Source organism: Spodoptera frugiperda, chromosome 23 (assembly GCF_023101765.2).
Source record: "Spodoptera frugiperda isolate SF20-4 chromosome 23, AGI-APGP_CSIRO_Sfru_2.0, whole genome shotgun sequence".
NCBI classification, from domain to species: domain Eukaryota; kingdom Metazoa; phylum Arthropoda; class Insecta; order Lepidoptera; family Noctuidae; genus Spodoptera; species Spodoptera frugiperda.
Window position 1 is genome coordinate 7,725,673 of NC_064234.1, and position 20,220 is coordinate 7,745,892.

The window sequence follows — 20,220 nt, forward strand, 5'->3', positions numbered from 1 at the left end:
TGTACCTGCTGAAACACAGTCATAAGCTGTCAGCAATTTAATACTTATATTTACATGATCAGTCAGCCCGGTTGGTGCTCATAAAGGCGTAAGGGCCAATGCAAACCGGAAACATCATAAACTGCCAGAAATAAATGCTTTCCAGTTTGTTCAGTAAATAAATCCAGATGAGGTGACCCAATTGTTTTGACCTCCCAATTAAAAAGTGTAAGATAAATGATGATTCGGCAGGCAGGGCGGGCGTGACGTCACACGCGGGGACAGGCGGGCGCTCCGGAAGCATTCGGGGACCGCGCACGCCGGCCGGTAGCGAAGTCCCGCACTCCCTGGACCGACGATATCGTTATTGCGGCCGAGCGCGCCAATTGAAACGCGTGTCCGTTGCGCCCAATCGGGCCGTGCCCTCTTCGACTTGTGAAATTTCAAACTACGAATATTTTGTAATGTGCGTTTTAACATAATTTTAATATTTGTGTAAAAATGAATAGTTTTATATATTTAACGGTGATCGTTTTATTATTAAACAGTTTATGTGCACAAGAAATATATGAAAAGGGTAAGTACTTGATTTTATTTTGTATAGTTTTTAGAAAATTAGGTAGGCTCTTAATATTAACAGATAGGTAAATAAATTTAAAATAATTTCAATCACAAATAGGATGTCTGTTTAGTCATTGTTATCATTATTCTACCTGAACTTTAAAGGAAGTATTTAGGTATCGAGGCTACATTTTTCCACAATCTAAGTAAATACCTAGAATTTTTGTAAATAGGCACTGAAGTATAATAGTTTAGACAAGTGAAAAAATAGTTTAGACAGGTGGTAATGTAGTGTTATGGTAGATAGAAGATACCGAGTTACTAATTACCAAGTAAATTTATTTGGGATACTTAGGGGACACTTTCATAAGCCCAACTGGACTGTTTTAAGATAAGATAATATATTTATGTTTTGTCTGAGTCCACACGTCGTTATTTAACTAGGTACGGTAGAAGTTACCTTGGGTTTGTGCGGTTTTACGACAAGGTAGAACCTGTAATAACGCCTAATTATTATCAGCTAATATTATTACGACAATAACTACGACGGTAAAGCCAGACAGGATAGCGGTAGTACAAGACCTGCATACATAAAATAGGATACATGTACTTAAGATACAAATTGCAGTTGATCGATCTTATTCAAGCGCATAGCTTTATTACTTACTGCTTATTCTATTTTATTCACTTTCCTTAGTGGATGCTGTGTTAGGACAGAGTGTGGAACTGCCATGCAACGTGACTTCGGAAAAAAAGAACGACAAACTGAATATACTTGCCTGGTACAGAAATGGTTCGACTACAGCATTTTACAGGTAATTATCGATTCATTTCAAAAATACTTAGCTTAGCTATTTTATTTGTATCACATCTTAAATCCGGAATCAAATAAAAAGGTTTCCAATATCAGTTACCTACTAGGGTGAGCCTCAGTAGTCGCAAGTGATCTCGGGTTCGATTCCCGAGTCACCTAAAGTTTTATTTAAGAATTTTCAGCGTTTCCTCCTCTGCTTACCCCTTCGGGAAATATAACGGGTGATATTATTTTATGTTAGTTTCACCCTTACATTTAGGAGTTCTACTGAGAACTTAGTGCTTCCGTACTTACTTGTTAAGATGACCAATAAAGTGGTTTGTCTCAGCAGTCGCGACTTACGCCACGGGGACAAGAGCACCACATCGACAAGCAATCGGTACCGACTGGTGACGGGAGAAGCCAAGGGGGAGGACAAGCTGCAGATAGCCAACGTACGAGCCTCTGATGCAGGCTTGTACACCTGCCTCGCAGACTTCGCAGCTAGCCCAGCTTACAAAACTCACGTTCAATTAGCTGTCATTGGTAAGAACCATTAACCCATTTTGGTTATCGAAACTTATTTTAAAATGTACATCATCATTAAGTTCAGGAAGAGCATAGACATAAATTAAGTCTAAGGTGCGTTAAGTGGATACACCACTTGCACTGTAGGTAGGATAAATTGTTTGCCAGAACATAGTTGAGTTTAAATCTTCACTACTGATAATTATATTTTTGCCATATTTCGGACACAATTTCAAACTCCATGCTACAAATTATATTTTTTTATGCCTCGTGAATTTAACCCGAGACCCCATGCTCGGTAGTCGCGGTTGCAACCACTTGACCAACGGGGCATTACCTAATATAAATAGTTGCACCTCTATAAAAGGCTAATTAAAAATTATAATTAGAACTTATAATTTTATACGAAGAAAAGACATGTACCTATTTCAATTCAGGATACATTACAAATGACGGCAGTTTCTGAAATTATCGCAACACACGGAATGGACAGTTAACTTCTTTATTCGCTGATCTCCGTGACATGTGACTGCAATTTGCTCATGCATTTAGGTGACTAAAGGATTAGTGTGAACTATGGCAGATAACTCATGTATCAGGTGACTCATCGTGCATCATATCTGGAAGGTGTTATCATCGTATTTATGCAATTTAATTTAATATAGATAGTTGACTACCAACAACAGTTTAACAACATACAAAATACAACTCAGCCCTTTAAAACGCTTGTCTTAATAAAACATTTCAACTGCAACGAGTGCAATATCGTTACTTTAATCCTTCATTTTTTACATACAACGAACAAAGGCAGTGGTAACGAGCCAAACTAAAATTTACCTATCCTGCAGAATAGCGGCGGTTCAGTTAATTGGTCCGCGAGGCTAATGAGGAAGCGGACAGCGGAACTGCTCCATTTATTAAACAATTGCGCGACGTAAACATTACATCATTAATAGTATATAATAATTAGCCGAGTTGCTAACTTAGACTATTTTTGGAATAGAGATGAGTGTACGACTATCAAGTTACATTTTAATCTAACCATCTTAGTATAAATTAAAATAAAGTCCGGATAAAAATAACTCTTGCGAAGTACCTATCCGTACCTACAAAAATTTTTTGGAACGTTGGGCCAACCCAAATTTGAAGTCACACGCTAAAAAGATTAACGCACTTTGGAACTTTTAATCAAAAGGAAAGGACATCAATAATAGATAGAGATGAGCTATATACAACTTTCATTGTTATTGTAGAACCACCGCGGCATCTATGGGTTGTACATGAAAATGGCACTCAAGTGGCAAAGGCCAGCGCTGGCTCCAACACGAGCCAAAACGTGGGACCTTACTACGTGGGGGACACCGTTCACCTTGCTTGCGTGGCCTATGGAGGTAGGTAACATATACTAAGTAGAAACAAAATTTAATCATAATAATATGGAACAGTTTTCTTCATTGAACGTTTATACATAGGATAGCTTGATTTTTTTTTTGTTTTATGGCAGGTAAGCCTCTAGCTTCATTGTCATGGTGGACGGACCAGCGGTTTTTGAAGAACACCCTGACGCCACTGTCGGAGCATCGTGTGCGCGGTGACCTGATATATGGACCCTTGCAGCGAGAGGATCACGGCCGAGTCTTCACATGCTTAGCTAAAAACAACGAGATTATCGCACCGTTGTCTATAGACATCACCATAGATATGTACTGTGAGTAACTGTGACTTCTATATTTTACTTATTTTCATTTTGATAAAATGTTTTCCACGCTAAGTCCCGGTCCTGTGTTTTGGGTGCGTTTTCTCACGTTCTTCGTTCTTTTTCTTGCGTGAAACTCTGGGGATGGTCCTCCAGACTCGGAAAATTAAATACGTATCTAATACTAATGCGGGAAGGGCGAACGACCCCATGACACGTTGCGCTCTTATGCAGCAGCCGGTCGAAAATCATACAATACCTATTAAAACTTTTGTATGTACAGGGTGTCCGGTGGCAGAATTAGGATTTTAAAATTAAATAATAAAAAAACGGCAAAATATATTTTTTTATTTGAATAACTATAACAAAGAAGGGAATTGCGGATTTTATTTCTTAAAAATTATTTCGTCTAAATGTTGACCATCACGTCGGACACACTCTTGGAATCTGGCTTCCAGTATTCCGCGCCACTCGCTAGAGAAGGGACGTCGGGGTACCATTAACCTCGCGAACGATATTTTCTTTTAATGCTGAGATGGTCGGTGGAGCGGTTTCATAAACTTTACTTTTGAGGTATCCCCACAGAAAAAAGTCCATGGGGGTAAGATCCGGCGACCTGGGTGACCAGGAGATGTCAGCAAAACGACCTATCAATTTGTTAGGGAATAAATCACGAAGAAGCGCCATGGTCTCTCTAGCAGTGTGAGGCGTGGCGCCATCTTGATGCAACCATGTCTGTGAACTGTAGGTAGGACGTTCTCTTAATATTGGCAGAAAAAAATCGGTAAACATTCGCCGATAAGACACAGCGGTCACAGTAATGGCTTGTCCTTGACGATTTTCAAAAAAATAAGGACCGATTATTCCTCTGCTTGGCAATGCAAACCAAACCATCACTTTGGGACTGTGAAGTGGCTGTTGATATTTCAATCGAGGGGTCTGTCCTTTAGGTGACCAATAACGACAGTTCTGTTTATTTACACTTCCATTTAAATGAAAATGGGCTTCATCGCTCCAAAAGATTGTGTTCACCGTACGAAATCGCTGCAACATTGTGTCGCAGAAAATTTTGCGCAAATTGTAATCATTAGGCTTAAGCGCTTGCACAATATGAATTTTAAAGGGATGAAGTTTAAGGTCCTTTTTCAATATTTCGTGCACAATCGTTTTTGGGAGCCCTAGAGCAGCCGCTCTCTTACGCACGGACTGTCGCGGGTTATCGCGTAAACTGTTTGCGATAAGTTCGATGTTGTCATCAGTCCTCGACCTTCGACTGGGTCCCGGCCGCGGATTATTTGCTGCTGAACTTGTTGCTCTGAACCTCCGCACCCACAATCGAATCAAAACTTCGTTTGACGCATCACGTAACCGTCGGATATTGTACCGCGAACAAAATCTTCGACGAGCAATAGCACAGGAATCGTTTGCTTTAAAATAAGCTTCGATTGCGAACGCACGTTGTTCTCCCGTCCACTGCGACATCGTGGCTAAGAAACCCGCACGAATGACGAATCGAACGAGACCACCCCGTCCGTCCCTCCGCTAACGGTTCGAAAATAGTTCAAAATTTAAATCCTAATTCTGCCACCGGACACCCTGTATTTGTATCTGTATCTAAATGGCTTCAAATCATGTAATAAATGGTTGTTATTAAAGTGCCGCCTGACTTGGTGTCCCTGCGGAGCGAGGGCCCGGACTCGGACGGGTCGACGGGGCGGGTGCGCGCGGGCGAGGCGCTGGCGCTGCAGTGCCGCGTGCTCGGCGCGCGCCCGCTGCCGCCCATCGTCTGGCGGCTCGCCGACAATCAGCTGCTCAACTTGGAGCAGAAAATTACTGTGAGTGACATGACAACTGACATGCCCGTTTAATGCGTTTATCTACATGTCGGTTAGAACTTGATTTATTCTCTTGTTTTGGTTACTTGTTACTGATAAAACAGTTGTGTTTATTTGCATACGTTATTATTAATTTGTGTATGTATTTGGAACTAGTCTTAAACGTTTCACGTGCAGGTTTGCATATCTACAGTTGACGTAAAGACAATTCTGTTCAACACATTAAACTAATGAGTTGGTGACGAAGCGTACCGTGGTACCTACCTACTTAGGTTAATCGTAATAATTGTCGTTAATTAGTTTGTATCATAAAACAGATGGAGCCCTCACAGCGGCTCGTGGTGAGCGACATCCAGCTAACGATAGACCGGAAGTACGATGAGTCGCACATTACGTGCTGTGCGCCTGCGCACCGCCGCAACTCGGAACAATTCGTATGCGCACAACCACTACCCCTCACCGTGTTGTGTGAGTCATTCCTTTAAATTATATTGATTTAGTGAGCAGGAACAGAATATGCAATACTTAATGAGGGCCACACTAAATGCAACGATGCTATAGTGTAGAATAAGCCAACATTGTTTTGGGTATTCTCACCCGAAGCGTCTAAAAATGTTGTTGTCGTTAGGAGCTTTGCAATCTGTTCACTTAATTAACTGGTCTTATAATACTTACAGATCCACCCATACTGGAAATCGTGGTGACAGACGCGGATGTGGAGAACAACACGGTCACAGTGATCAAAGGATCCAACTTGTCACTAGCTTGTAGTTACCAAGCCAACCCTGATGTATACGAACTTCTCTTCATTCATAAGGTAGCTAGGATTTTCTACTGCTGTCTATCATAACCGACGATATAGCTTGATTAAAGATTGATTTCATGCAGAGTGATGACTCGTCTAACGATGCACCTACATGATTTTCCTTTCAATTTCCAGGAAGATATAATAGTGAATACTGACAAAGACAGTAAAGGAAATGTACAGCAGTTTTTAGAAATTAAAAACGTAACTGAAAAGGATGGCGGCGAGTACGCGTGTGTCGCGAACAATAACGAGGGGTCCACGTACAGCGAACCGATCAACATACACGTTATTTGTAAGCGTTTTTGTTAACTACTTAATGGTGTAATACTATCACACGGGATTCTATATCAATGACCAATAAGTAACTAAAGAAGGAAGTCATTCAGTCATCCTAATCAACTCTAGGTTTTTCCCCGTGGCGCGACTGGACATGCGATGCGACCAAGGTGTTGGACTGTCGAGAATACAGAAATGCTAAATCTAAAAATAAATGCTAAAAAATGTCTGATGTGATGCAGTGACCGCGCGTTCTCCGCCCTCTAACTCGACAACGGTTCACCACATAAAAAAAAATTTAGACAAAAGTTGTAGAGAATTTTGTATTCTACAATGTTGATAATGAATACAAATACCAAAAACCCATAGGAAACGAGTTATTTCCAAAAAACCGCAAAAGAACGATTTTTGGGACCTTTGACCCTGAATTTTAAGAGTTGCTTACACCCTACCATATATACCATGGTTTTGAGACAAGTTTTAGGGGTTCAATATACAAGTATTTACAAAATTACAGCTGGTCATCTCGCATTCCAAGATTCTTACCTAATTTAAGCTTATTTGACTGGACTAATTTGACGAACCCGGTTAACTTCGGACCGCTGTAACTGAGTTTCTAATGAATGAAATTGAAAACAGTTGTAGGGAAAAATTTTTCTCGAAAAATATTCTACAAGATTGGTCTGAAGCCATTTATTTATAAAATGTAAAAAAAAAGTTATAGAGCAAAAGAGAAAATTTTATTAAAAAATTTCAATTTTTTACTTATAACTTCTTTAATTGTGAATTTAGGGCAAAAAGTTATATAAACATATTTGTAGGCAAAATAATTTTCTACAAATTATGATTTTAAAAATTTTACGATGCATAGTTTCCGAGATATAGCAAAAAAAAGTGTTTCCATCCCTTTTTCCAAGATGGCGGCCGAGGGACAAGGGTGGCGACCCCACAAACTTCAAGTTAGCTTCTATTGACCCCCCCTACATGATCAAAAAATAAAATTACGTCCTCTAAAAAATGTAAAGCTCATGTAACATTTCAATGGACTATGTGTTAGTCTCATATAATGCATAAAGTATCTAAATACTTACAAGTTCGTTATTCATTTATCATATTACCAAATTGATCTTCTTTACACAGACCCCTCCTACTGCGAAGATAACGCCATAATGGAATACGGTGTTGGAGTAAACGAAGCGGTAAACTTGACTTGCAACGTGAAAAGTAACCCCGCGCCGAAGTCATATCGCTGGATTCTAGTCAACGAGGCTGTGAACATCAGCACTCTAAGAAATCGTCCGCATGAATCTGTTGAAACTGAAGATTCGATATTGTTGTACCAGCGGCCTAACGGAACTGATTACAGTAAGTTAAGGCCGCGTTTCCATTGACGCGGAGCGGGGCGGAGAAGAGCGGTGAAGAGCGGTGAAAAGTTGTCAGTGTTTCCACTGACGCGGAGCTGGGCGGAGAGGGGCGGAGAAGAGCGGTGAAAAATGGTCAGCGGAGTGGAGTGAGGCGGAGCGGAGCATACTTTTGGAATCATATTGAGAGATTGACCATGTCTAAATACAATAGACCCTTTATCGATCAAATATCGCAATCGATCTTGGCATTTTCATTTAGAGTTTATTGTTTTTTTTATATGATATATTAAACTAAATAAGATTTACAAATATAGTTAATTTTATAAACGATATTTCGACATGAAAATAAAACTAAAAGAAAGTATTTTCTCAATTGAAAGTTATGATTTACTTGAATATCAATTATCATTAACGACTATTTGAGTTAAATATTATAACATTGAAAATAAATATATTTTTGTTTGATAAGTAATTTGTTTCGTAGTAATCGATTTTAAGAAAATCGATAAACAACACCCTCACACACGCTACTTGGACATCCCTTTTTGGTTACTTCGTGAATCTTCGTGCTTATTCGACAATACTCGGTACTCGATTATATGTCTCTGTCACACGTTAGCATTGGCGTCTTGTCAGTGTCACTATCCTTGTCTTAAGTACAGTACAGTACCGCACCGCGCTGCTCCGCACCGCCCCGCTGTCCTCCGCATAGCACCGCCCCGCTGCCCTCCGCACCGCATCGTCTCGCTATATATTTTTATGAATATCCGCTCAGCTCTGCTCTGCCCCGCTCATGCTGATTCCATTGAAGCGGAGCAGAGATTTCGAGCATAGTGATTGGTCAATTCGTGCACCGCTAAGCTCTTCTCCGCCCCGCTCCGCTTCAATGGAAACGCGGCCTTAATATGTAGTTTTAAAACATTTAAAGGGATTTCAAAGTTCTCCTTTGCAAAGTCTTTTTTATTTAGGGTACCTAAGTATAAGTACTGTATTAGTAGCAGGTACCTATCTACCTACATTGTAAATGACTGAAATATAATTACAATACAATAAACCCATAAATGTCTTATTAAAAAGTACATATTTTCATTCAGGTACAATATTCTGTTGGGGACAAAACGATGTGCCTTCAAAAGGGCTGATTCATACACCATGCACATTCTTGGTGACCGGAGAAACAATACCTCGTCCGCCAAGTAACTGCGAAGCTAAGAAAAATTCCATGAATGACATTATTATCGCGTGTGAGAAAGGACACGACGGAGGATTGCCTCAGGTAATATTATTATATTATGTAGTATCTAGTAAATGGTATACTTACTATGTATTATATAAAACTGAAGAATTTGTATGTTTGACCGCGCTAATCTCCGAAACCATTGAATATTTAAATAATTATTTTTGTGCCATATATAACCTTTCCTCGATTAATATAAATCACGCTACGATCAATAGGATCCTAGCAGACCGGATGAAACCTAGCGAAAGTAGCTATTGAATAAATCAAAATAAAATTAATTTTGAGTTACCTAACTGCTGTTATTACGAGAAAAGATTCTGACCTGAAAAATGTATAATGATTCCAGAAATTTAAATTCACCGTGCAAGCTGTGGACACTGAAGAAGAATTAGTTTCAATAACCAATTTGGAACCAAAGTTCATGATACAAGAACCGAGTTACGATAACTACAAATTCGTGATCATAGCTTTCAACGATAAAGGAGAGAGTCAAGTTGTAGAGGTCGATAAGGGCAGCATAGTGAGTGAAGAAATTGGTGAGTAGTCTGCTCAAGAGATAAATGGAATTAATAATCGAAACAATTTGAGTTATAGTTTCCTAAAATTGTGAAGAGAAGCACATTTGAAAATACTTGAGAATAACGCTACCACCCACAACTTTTAAAGATTCAAGATTTTTAAGATATGAAATAGGTAATATATCTATACATTTTCAATGAACCTATTATGAAATGCTTCAGCCCCCCCGGTGACAGTGAGCAGCGTGCGCAACATAACAACACTAGCGCTGGCGCTGTGCGGCGGCGTGGCGCTGGTGGCGCTGGCCGCCTGCGGACTCGTGCTCTGCACCTACGACCGCACCTCGCGCCTCGACCTGCCGCGGGACCTCTCCGACCCACCGCTCTGCGCCTATAATACTGAAGGTTCGCATAATTGCTTCTCAAATGTACCAGTCCAGATATTCATGTATAAATTCTTGAACATATATTTCTACACATTTTCAGAATCGAACTGTGAAACATATCACGACAGCGACGAAGGTAGCGAGTGCAACGTCAGACGGACGGATTCGTTCCGGCGAGCCGTATCGAGACATTCGTCCAAAAACTTCGATGTGCGGCGGACTAGTTCCTTCCACTCGGCGCGCTACATGCATGACGCGGCCGACCCGGAGGCAGTGAGCAAGTGCAACGAAATACCTCGACACACCACCTGCAGAGTACACTCCTTGCAGAATATCCATAGAAAGAAAGAAATGGATGCGCTCTGTGATCACCTAGTGCTGCATCTACCTCCAGAAACTAATTACAACGTTCCGAGACCGGTAAATTCATCATCATTTGCGTTTTACACTATAAATATGGATTGGAAGCTGGTATTGACTTTTGTTTTTTTCCAGATGAATACATTCTACACGATGCCAAGAAAAATGCGACACAAACTCGCAAAGGAGCTTAGTGACGAGACTTCCGAAATAACACAGAATTCAGATGGATTTTCTTTGCCGCCTCCACCAGACGAATTCGGCACTTATCGCGCAGGAACCAGAATCAAGGACATGCCGACTAAGTCGACACCAACGTACACAACAGTTATAAGAAAGAACTCTACAGGGAGGGATCCCACTAAACAGCAGTATAACGTGTCCACAATGAACACAGTGGGACTGCCCACGGTCAGTGGCGGCCAACACGGCGGAGTGTACTCTTACCCAGACGACGACCATCACCCATCCCATCCGCAGGTAAATACAAACCCTTTCGACGAAGACTCCTCATAGTCATTGTCCATTTATCATTAATCTCGTACTTTTGTTAATTTAAAGGACACGCTGAGTTCTACTGGCGGTTTCCAAACTTATTTCACCCCTAGGGAATCTGGATTGTAAATATTAATAGAATAATATTAATTTACGATCAATATAAATGTTAGATCTCATTAAGCATATAACATTCTATGAGGTACATAAATCACAAGCCGGTTCGCTTATATTATCATCGTTTATTTACAAAAATAGAAATCATATTCATAGTGCCTTTTGATGCATAATCACTTATATTTATAATTATGCACATGATTCAACACATTTGTACATTTTACATAATTTTATGAGGAGAATGTTTGTATGTCACTGCCACTGCAATAATTATGTTAACAATAGTTTAATATATTAGAAAATTATTTAATAGTAATTAATTACTGTATGACTTTTTGTATGTTTAGTAATTTATGAAAATATTAAATAAAAAATCAGTCAATAAGTGTGTTTTTTTTTTCGTAAAACGGATATTATTTCACCAAAATTTACCCAGTTTATTCATTTCAATTTGATTCATGCATAAAAATCGTTAGATTAACAGATTATACTTAAGGCTTGCCAAGCTCTTTGATTCGTATTAAGTAATGTGCACATGTATAGACTTAATGCCAATCTTATTAACTTAAATTAGAAATTACAACTAAACTTAATCCATACGGTCCAAGTGCGCCTGCGCAACTGAAAGCCGTTCGATGAGACGTTGAGTGTTGGGTCGTGCCTGCAACGAGAGAATACACGAATGAACACCCTATATAATTATTTTGTATAAAACTAGGCTGTTGTATTGTACTAAATGTTTTATGAAAAAAATATATGATTATCTGCTTGGATAATCACGTGAGAGAGCCATACTTGGGCGCCAATGGGCCGTCTTAATCAGAGGATCGAATACCACCGTCTTTTTCTTTTGATTTGGTCTCAATCGTCACTCCACCTTTCCCCACAAAGTAGACCGGCATTTCATTTGGTGAGTGTTCCTAGACGACGCCAGTAACATATCATCAGGTCACAATTCTCTGTTGGCTAGACCATAAACGTGTACCAACCTGTAGCGCGGAGAGCGCGGCCTCGTGCAGGTCCTTGCAGCGCGCGAGTGCGCGGCGTCTGGCGGGCGCGGCCAGCGGCTGCAGAGGAGTCAGCCAGGTCGTTCAGCATCCCTTGTAGGTCCTGCAGCTGACGCGCGCGCAAGTGAGAGATGTGTTCGCCTCCAGCAGCGCCGCCGCCGCGCGGCACGGGTGGCTCTCGTCGCCGCAACCCAGCCACACGCGCTCGTTCACGCTCACCAGTCTGTACACACCACTCATTAGTTATATCTTTTCTTTTTGTATCTAGAGAAAATGTTGAATTTGGCATACATGATCAAAGCAGTTTAGCAATAGATAATGAAATTCGATACATACTTAATATAGATGTCCAGCACTTGTTCTAGCGAAACACCAATATTTAAAATTGTTCTAAACACCATCCCTCGGTCAGCTTGAAGCTTACAGCTCATTATTTCTAGTTGACGCACAATGAAATCTGTAAATATATTTCGAATGAGTAAAATGGAATTTTAAACACATGCAATATAGACAAAAGTTATATAAGATCCAGTTACTTACACAGGGGGAAACAATGTCCAGTGTTAACATATTCTCTGCCTAAACTAGTCAGCTTGCTAAGCACTGAAGCCAATCTCTCGTCAGGTGAAGGTAGATTCCTAGCGGCAGCCTCTGCCTCAGCGAGGATATTACTCCATATATTCTCGACTAAGAGTGCGTCATTATGACCAGAACACTGCACGATAGCAAGCTTGCATTCCCACAGATTGTAGCGATCTGCATACTCTTCGTAAAGCTGGAAATACAAACGTATTTTTGTTATTTTGGCTCATACATAAATGATGTTTCTGAAATTATAAACGTGAAATTCAAGACAAATGACGTGACATGATTTACTACACAATACCGAAATGCTACTCAAATTTCAAATTGTACCTAAATCTTATGCTATCTCTGTCATTTGCAAAGAATTTATTGGGTCAGAATTATATTTATTTTTAATTAAAATTAAGTGGCATTTGAGTAGTTGACCATTAGTGTCGTAGTGGCGTGTACCTGCGTGATCTCGAGCAGGTCGTCGTCGAGGCGCTGCATGTGGTGCGGGTGCGGCTGCAGATGGCTGGGCAGCGCGGCGGCGGCGGCGCGCACGGCGGCCTGCAGGCGCGCCACCTCGCCCGCCTCCTCCAGGCGCCGCAGCAGCTCGGCGCCGCCCGCGCCCGCGCCGCCGCCGCCCGCGCCGCGCACGCACACCACGCCCGCCGACAGCCACGACATGCGCTGCGCCAGCGTCGCGCCAGACCTACCACACACACATGTTACTAAAGAATTCCATTCAAATGACTACTTAGCTTAACAAGCAAAAATAATAAGATTTAAAAAAAGATAAGCAAAGATTAAAAATTTAGGCAAGTCCAATGTGAATGTGAACCGTGAACCATTCAGAAAGTGGCAAACTATATGAGATAGTACTTTATTTTTTATTTCAACATGTACACTAACACATAGTTTCTATCTTGTAGCATAATATAACCTATTTTCCGAAAAAGTTGACTTAATTTCATTAACTTTTAACTTATAATGTAGAGTTCTAAACTCACCCGGGTCTAGTAGCAAGGCCTTCCAGTACGTTAGCAGCAGCGAGATGATCTCCGCTCTTCTCCAGCACCTTCCACAGCAGGTCGAGCAGATGCAGCGCGGCGGGCGGGGCCGCGGACCGCGCCGCCGCCTGCAGGTATGTACGCAGGGACGCCGGGGGCGCCGTGCCCAGGGATAGCAGCTCTACAACAACGTACATATAGTAATTATTAGGTCATAGTAAAAAACATAGTACAAACATAAAAGGTTTACAACGTTAATAAATTATGACTTATAATTACTACAAGTATATTACCTGATCCCAAATGTTTGGAAACTAGCCACTCGTAAACAGCGACGTGTAAAAGTTCATCATCTCGAGAGAGACATTCCCATACTAATTTTCTTCCCTGTGAAAAAAACACAACGTAAAAATCAATAACATCAAATATGGAGATTATAATACTAATTTTAAAGGCCAATATTTACCTGGTAATTAGCGTCAGCAGGCGTCATAGTGAGGATATTGTCATTATTAGGCTGGGATCGCAGCGGAGACGGTTCACTGGTTGACGCTTCTGCACTGCGCTCGTACAAACGCTCTAAAGCTGAGCACACTTCACGGTATATCTCCATCCTACATAACAAAACATATTGTCAAAACATGGCTACAACATTGAAAAACACTAATGAAAAAACAAAGTTGATTAAACAAATACTGAAATAGTTCATACTGACAAATCCACAAGAGATATCAATCACATTAAATAAATATACGAAACCAGTAAATAAACTTTACCTCCTGTAGTAAATAAAGTGTCCTTCCCTATCCTGTGAGGGTTGGTCACTCTTGTAATAATGCACAGCCTTGTCTTGGGGGTCCAATTTAGAGGCACAGGCGACACATAGCTCAACAACTCCAGTGTAAAAACCAGCCGACACCAGTTTTGAGCATACCAATGGTAGATTCACATTTGGAGCTACATCCTAAAACATAACATCGACATTTTAAAGAAATGTGTGCAAGATGGTTAAAATTTAATATATTTTGTTTGCAATAAAGAACTAAATGACTGCACGGTTGGTGCGGTGGCTGGGCAACTGGCTGCCGCGCAACGGGTAGCGGGTTCGATTCCCGCACGGAGTAGCAAGATGGTTAAAATTTAATATAATTATTTTGTTTGCAATAAAGAACTAAATGACTGCACGGTTGGCGCGGTGGCTGGGCAACTGGCTGCCGCGCAACGGGTAGCGGGTTCGATTCCCGCACGGAGTAACTCTTTGTGTGATCCACAAATTGTTGTTTCGGGTCTGGGTGTAATGTGTATGTGAATTTGAACGCACCCACGACACAGGAGAAAATCCTAGTGTGGGGCAACGTTTTTTTTTTCTTTTTTAAAAAAAGAAAAGGAACTTACTTTACACAATTTGAGAGCATGCTGAAGCATTTCTTCTCGTTCAGCAGGATTCTTCTGTTGTTTCGCAAATATCAACAGTTCATTGGCCTGAAATATAAAGATGATAGTATAAAGAACCATTCTTTTTTATTTTTAACTAGTACTGAATAATGAAGCAGTTTGTAGTTTCATACCTTGGAACAAGTAGCATCTTCTTGCCTATACAGTGTTGGACAGAGTTGTCTCAATTTCTGAGAGATTCCGTCTACCGAGGCGTTGTCTCTTAAATATCCTGCGACTAGAGATCCGAGGAGTAGGCATGCTACTTCCTGACCACCTACTAATAATTCCCTGAAAAATTATCACCACTCATTTAACTTATTCCAAAAAATCAAGAAGTTTATAAAATAAAATAAATATTTGTTAAATATTAAATAAATAGTTGTTAGTTACCTATAACTAGCGGCCTGCAACGCATTTTGTTGTTCAGGCGGAAGACTAGCGGCGATCACGTGGAACTGATGCTCACAGAGCACTTTCCATAAACTTAGCATTTCTATCGCCATTGCTGCAAATAAAACGAAGTTTCAAGTAACATATTCTGAATAATTTTGGTTGCATTCTATAATTCGAGTGTTAAAACTATTTATTCGAAGCCAGAATACTCACTAATAAATAATTTAAGGGCTTGAAGAGACGCGTGCTCATCGGAATGCGGCGGGGCAAGAGTTCGTTGCATGAAGGCAGCCACACGCTGTAGTTTCTGAACTATGTATGCACAATCCTCACCAGTCACTTTGCTGCTCATCTGCATTTGAACAATAGTATGTTGCAGTAGTTTTTGCGTCTAGTTTTATTTAATAGACATACAAGACATGGCAATACTTACAAATTCTTTTTTATCTGGAGACTGTGACATTGTCACACATTTCAAACCCCATATGGGAGCTAAGATCCTTCCAATATAGATGTAGAGACCATTATGCTTTGCACTATATTCTATGGGCATTGGGAAATTGGGATCTCTTGGTTGCTGAGTCATGTTGCCAACAAATGATGACTGATTGAACCCAGGGCTCAACATGGACTGATGGAATGGTGACTGTGGCATCATAGACTGGTTCGGTGACCCAGGGAATGATTGATTCATAGGTCCCTGATAGGATTGGTTCAATTTTCCTGGCTGCAGCTGGCCTTGAGGTCCTCGAATTGACATAGGCGTAGACATTTGACGCGGTGAGAATTTTGGCGACCCTAAAAATAGAACCAATATTAGGTAATGGTTAGTTATTATAAATACTTCCTATCTTGTTTGTTTATTATTGATACATACCTATAGTGGTAGGCATTTGTGAAGGCTGTTGGTACATGGGCGATGGAGCTAACTGGCTGCCATAGAGGAAGAATGCACGGGTCGCCCACTCACTTATTGAGAGGTCACCACTGGTAATATCCTCACAAGCTAAATATAGCGCGCATGCACACGCTTGCTCGACACTGTACAACTGTGAATTAACATACACATTGATATTACAACAAAAATTAAATTATTACATTATAAATCAAATAATTTATCAGTATTCTGATATGTGAGAATTTTTAGACTACCTGGAAGAAATCTTTGACAGGATGTGCATCAGGTCCGCGGCAGTCACGCAGTAGTGCTCTCAGCAGGTCGGGCGCAGCGCCAGCCTCTACCACGCAGGCCCCGGCTCCCGTAACTACTGCCCAACGAGACACGCTCCAAACCTCTAACAAATGGCAAAATAATATATTTAGACCATGTATTAAGCAATGAACAGGTTACTAGATTTCATTTACAGAAAATCTCACCTTTTTTGGAAAGCATAGCTTGAGACAGATGCTTAGAGTGATGGTGAGGCAATGCCGTGAGTGCCCAGGCTGGTCCGTCGAGAGCCAGCAATGTATGTGACTCACTGAAGGTGGAAGTCGAGGCTAACACACGGGACAGACACCACAGCGTCTCTGCCTCTCCGCCACCACCCGCAGAACACACCATTACCAGAGAACCTGAAAAATATTATATTTTCAAAATGAACAATCTGTTAATGCTGAAGATTTTGTGTCCGCTAACTCGTTGTTTGGATTTACTTCTCACCGTTTTCATAAACGGCGCTATGGACTTGTTTCGGCTTCAATACTGACGAGTTAGGCGTGAATCCGGGCGGCAGTCTTACATGTAGCAACGTCAGATATTGTGGTCTTTGAGATCCACCAGGAGTCGCACTGAAAGTCACAAAAAGTTGATTAATATTTCAATATTTTATTAATTAAGTAAGAAATTATTTTGAATGCTGAATAATTATATATATTTGATACAATTACTTACTCTGAACTTCCAGTACTGAAGTACAAGCGAGCACCTGTTTGTGTAACAGCTACTAAATTAAGGTGATCCGATTCTGATTCCTCAACTGCTGATATGGCCACTACAGGTTTGAAATTGTTGGGTTCTAGTGTCCTAAAATGAAATGAAAACACTTGCAATCCTGAACAACCTGAATACCAATGTACATGTTACGGTAAATCTGATTAATTGAAAATTATTAATAATTTTTCAAATTTATTAATAATAACCACACGTTTTGGTAAATGTGAATAATCGATCGGAATTTATTACTTTTAGTAGTGATTATTAATAATTCACGACATATATTGGTGAAAGTAATAAAATAAATATAAACCCGATGTTTTTTTACCAGTAGGTATTTATTTATAATATTAAACACAGTCTTACGATTATATTAATTAGAGAATACACAAACAAGGTTACTTGTACTTGCTTTAAACCGAAAGGACAACAAATTCACATATTCTGGACTAGAATATTAAATAGTGCCCTTCTACATTTATCTGGGCTCGCTGTCATTGCAGCAGTAAGTCCCCCCTATATGAGGAGGGGCTAGAGAGATGCCCCGGGCGTCCTCACCTACCGCCTGACGCAGGTGCTTACCTGACATGGGAGTTTGGGTAGGTTCCTGTTTCTGATTGGGCGGGAGGAAAAGCACAGACACGGAACAATTATTGTTTCATTAACAAAATCAACACGAATCCTAAAAGCAATCATCAACAATCATATTTGGTTTGCCTTTAAATCTTCTGTAGCACCGATAAATGCAAGAAATTAAAATTTTAAAAGTATTATTATCATAGAATTCAACAAATATTTGCTGTCCAAGTACAATATATTGCCGTTTAAATTGAAATAAAAATTACATCTAGGCCACTTATTACATTTATCACTACTAGGGTAAAATTATTAATAATAACCAACAAATGTGATTAATTTATCACTTTTACCTCGAGTTTCGGTAATTATTAATAATAGTAGATAATTATTAATAATTTTCAATTATTCACTCTTACCGTAACATACATACTAAACAAAGATCAACTATTTATGACTTACTTAACAATGTCAAAAGCTGATGAAACTATTTTTCCCTGAGTCAGTCTCACAACTCTGCTCAGTCCTTCACCATCAGGGCCTAAATCAAATACTTCTATGCATCCCTTTTCACTTAATGTGTAAAGAATATGTCTTGAGTTGTCTACTTCAATCTTAACTATAGGATCCTCATCATACAGGGCTGCACTGAGGAATGTAGGCACTAGGAATGATAGAGTACTTGTCGAGTGATTCACTTTCTTGCAGTGCTTGCCAAACCAACCTAATTGAGCCTGGAAATGAAACATTTAATTAGTCTTATGATTGATAATATTCAACAATATGCTGATAAGCTGATGTCATTAAAATAGTTGTCTAAAGACTATTTGCAACTATTCAGATACTAATTTATTATTTCAAAAAAATATTTACCTGATATGTGATTTCATAGAGGCATCCATCTTTACCACCCATAAAGATCCGGCCTTTATCCGTGGATTTAACACACATCATGGAAATACCATCTGTTGGCAACACAAACACAGGCTCTGGAACTAAATGTATTTCTTGGAACTCTCCAGAGCCATCATTTTTACTCGATGAAAATGTTACTCCTGAAAAAAACAGACAATTAGGTAACATAACTCTTTTTTAATACTATCAGGATTTTTAGTTATTCATCAAGTATAAAACATGTAATATAAATAACTCTTACCTAAAACTACTATTTCAACTGTGGTTGTGAGTACTAATAAATATTTGACGAAGTTTTGGAAAACTCCGGCTTTAGGTTTTACTAAGCCCACACTAACTATAGTCTCCCCTAGACCATCAAAATAGGCTACATCACTGCCATGTTCAAAGGCCCAAACATAAATATTGCTATCTATTGCTAGCCAAACTCTGCTGATTTCAGGAAACACTCCCATTAGACAGTGACACTGCATATCTGTTGTTATACTAAGGAAGTTATTATGTAATTCACAAATAAAAACAATAATTCTTAGATTTTTATTTTAGGTTCTAAACTAGTTACTTACTAAATTTTAATTTGTGGTACTTGTTTTGTTGGAATATTTTTTAATTGTTTATCTATAGTATGTGCAAAAGCAAACTTTATCCCTATGAACATATAGTTATAAAATATGATATGGTATTCTGTATTCTGTAAAAAGGATACGGGCAAAATGTTCCATAATTTCAGGTGGCAGTGGCACTTTATTTAATATCTTCAATTGCGACAAGCTGGGGTGATTCACTAGGGCGGCGAGGTTCCTGTAGTCTCCTGCATTCAGACCACTGCATGTTGGACTTCTGTGAGAGGCTATCCCAGTTATCTACAAAGTAATAACGTTTTAACGCTTAGGGGTAATATTTAAGGCGCATATACTGATTCACTGCTATTTTATGACATTATAGGAAAGTAAATAAAACATCTAGATGATTCAACAAACCTCTAAAAAAGAAGGGCGCGAATTATCCGCACTTATATACCGGTCTAGTGTGCAACCAGCTAATTCCAATGATTCTAGTTGCATTTTGGTGCCGTCTGTCTGGCGCGTTGTGTCAATACTATTGTTGATTATTGTTGGCATCTAAAAACAGCATTATAAAACAATTCACAGTATAATAAAGTTGACTTTAACTTTGTATGATTTTCATATCACTATTTTAGGTTAGATTATCTGTCAAAAGTGACACTACACTACCTTTTAAATTATTCACAGAATTTCACAAAAGTATTTTTTTAACTTATACGTATAATTAAGGAATTGATTTTAAAAACTCCAATAAACATATCACTGTGCGCTAAAGAATCCAAATATTACAATAAGAAAATAAAAGAATCATTCAAAGAAGCGCGACGGTTAGACGACAATCAATGCTACCAACTTTA

The 20,220-nt window shown here is 39.6% G+C and overlaps 2 protein-coding genes across 4 annotated transcripts; one reads left to right on the forward strand and one right to left on the reverse strand.

Annotated features, from left to right (window-relative positions):
- Nucleotides 1-6: 6 nt before the first annotated feature.
- LOC118266723 (nephrin) lies at nt 7-11,341 on the forward strand. 3 transcript variants are annotated; one of them, XM_035580235.2, is made up of 16 exons: nt 7-556; nt 1,238-1,355; nt 1,683-1,879; nt 3,115-3,252; nt 3,366-3,569; nt 5,214-5,392; nt 5,710-5,860; nt 6,070-6,209; nt 6,333-6,492; nt 7,617-7,841; nt 8,935-9,116; nt 9,427-9,616; nt 9,821-10,003; nt 10,085-10,404; nt 10,480-10,824; nt 10,906-11,341. In XM_035580235.2, the coding sequence occupies exons 1-16, from the start codon at nt 481-483 to the stop codon at nt 10,966-10,968; spliced, it is 2,871 nt and encodes a 956-aa protein (XP_035436128.2). In that variant the 5' UTR covers nt 7-480; the 3' UTR covers nt 10,969-11,341. The 3 variants fall into 3 exon arrangements, with proteins under 3 accessions (XP_035436128.2, XP_035436129.2, XP_050559010.1); XM_035580236.2 differs by having other exon boundaries at nt 1,686-1,879; XM_050703053.1 differs by having other exon boundaries at nt 1,686-1,879; nt 10,480-11,341.
- Nucleotides 11,342-11,545: 204 nt separating this feature from the next.
- On the reverse strand, nt 11,546-20,220 carry LOC118266722 (nuclear pore complex protein Nup154). The gene is made up of 27 exons (XM_050702941.1): nt 20,033-20,220; nt 19,778-19,918; nt 19,504-19,660; nt 19,039-19,272; nt 18,756-18,937; nt 18,345-18,616; nt 17,265-17,396; nt 17,034-17,161; nt 16,748-16,945; nt 16,523-16,665; nt 16,248-16,419; nt 15,804-16,168; nt 15,584-15,722; nt 15,368-15,482; nt 15,109-15,265; nt 14,936-15,022; nt 14,317-14,504; nt 14,007-14,154; nt 13,834-13,927; nt 13,541-13,721; nt 13,181-13,242; nt 12,999-13,081; nt 12,504-12,738; nt 12,300-12,420; nt 12,078-12,186; nt 11,946-12,023; nt 11,546-11,617 (listed from the first exon to the last, which is right to left on the reverse strand). The coding sequence occupies exons 2-27, from the start codon at nt 19,916-19,918 to the stop codon at nt 11,546-11,548; spliced, it is 3,993 nt and encodes a 1,330-aa protein (XP_050558898.1). The 5' UTR covers nt 20,033-20,220.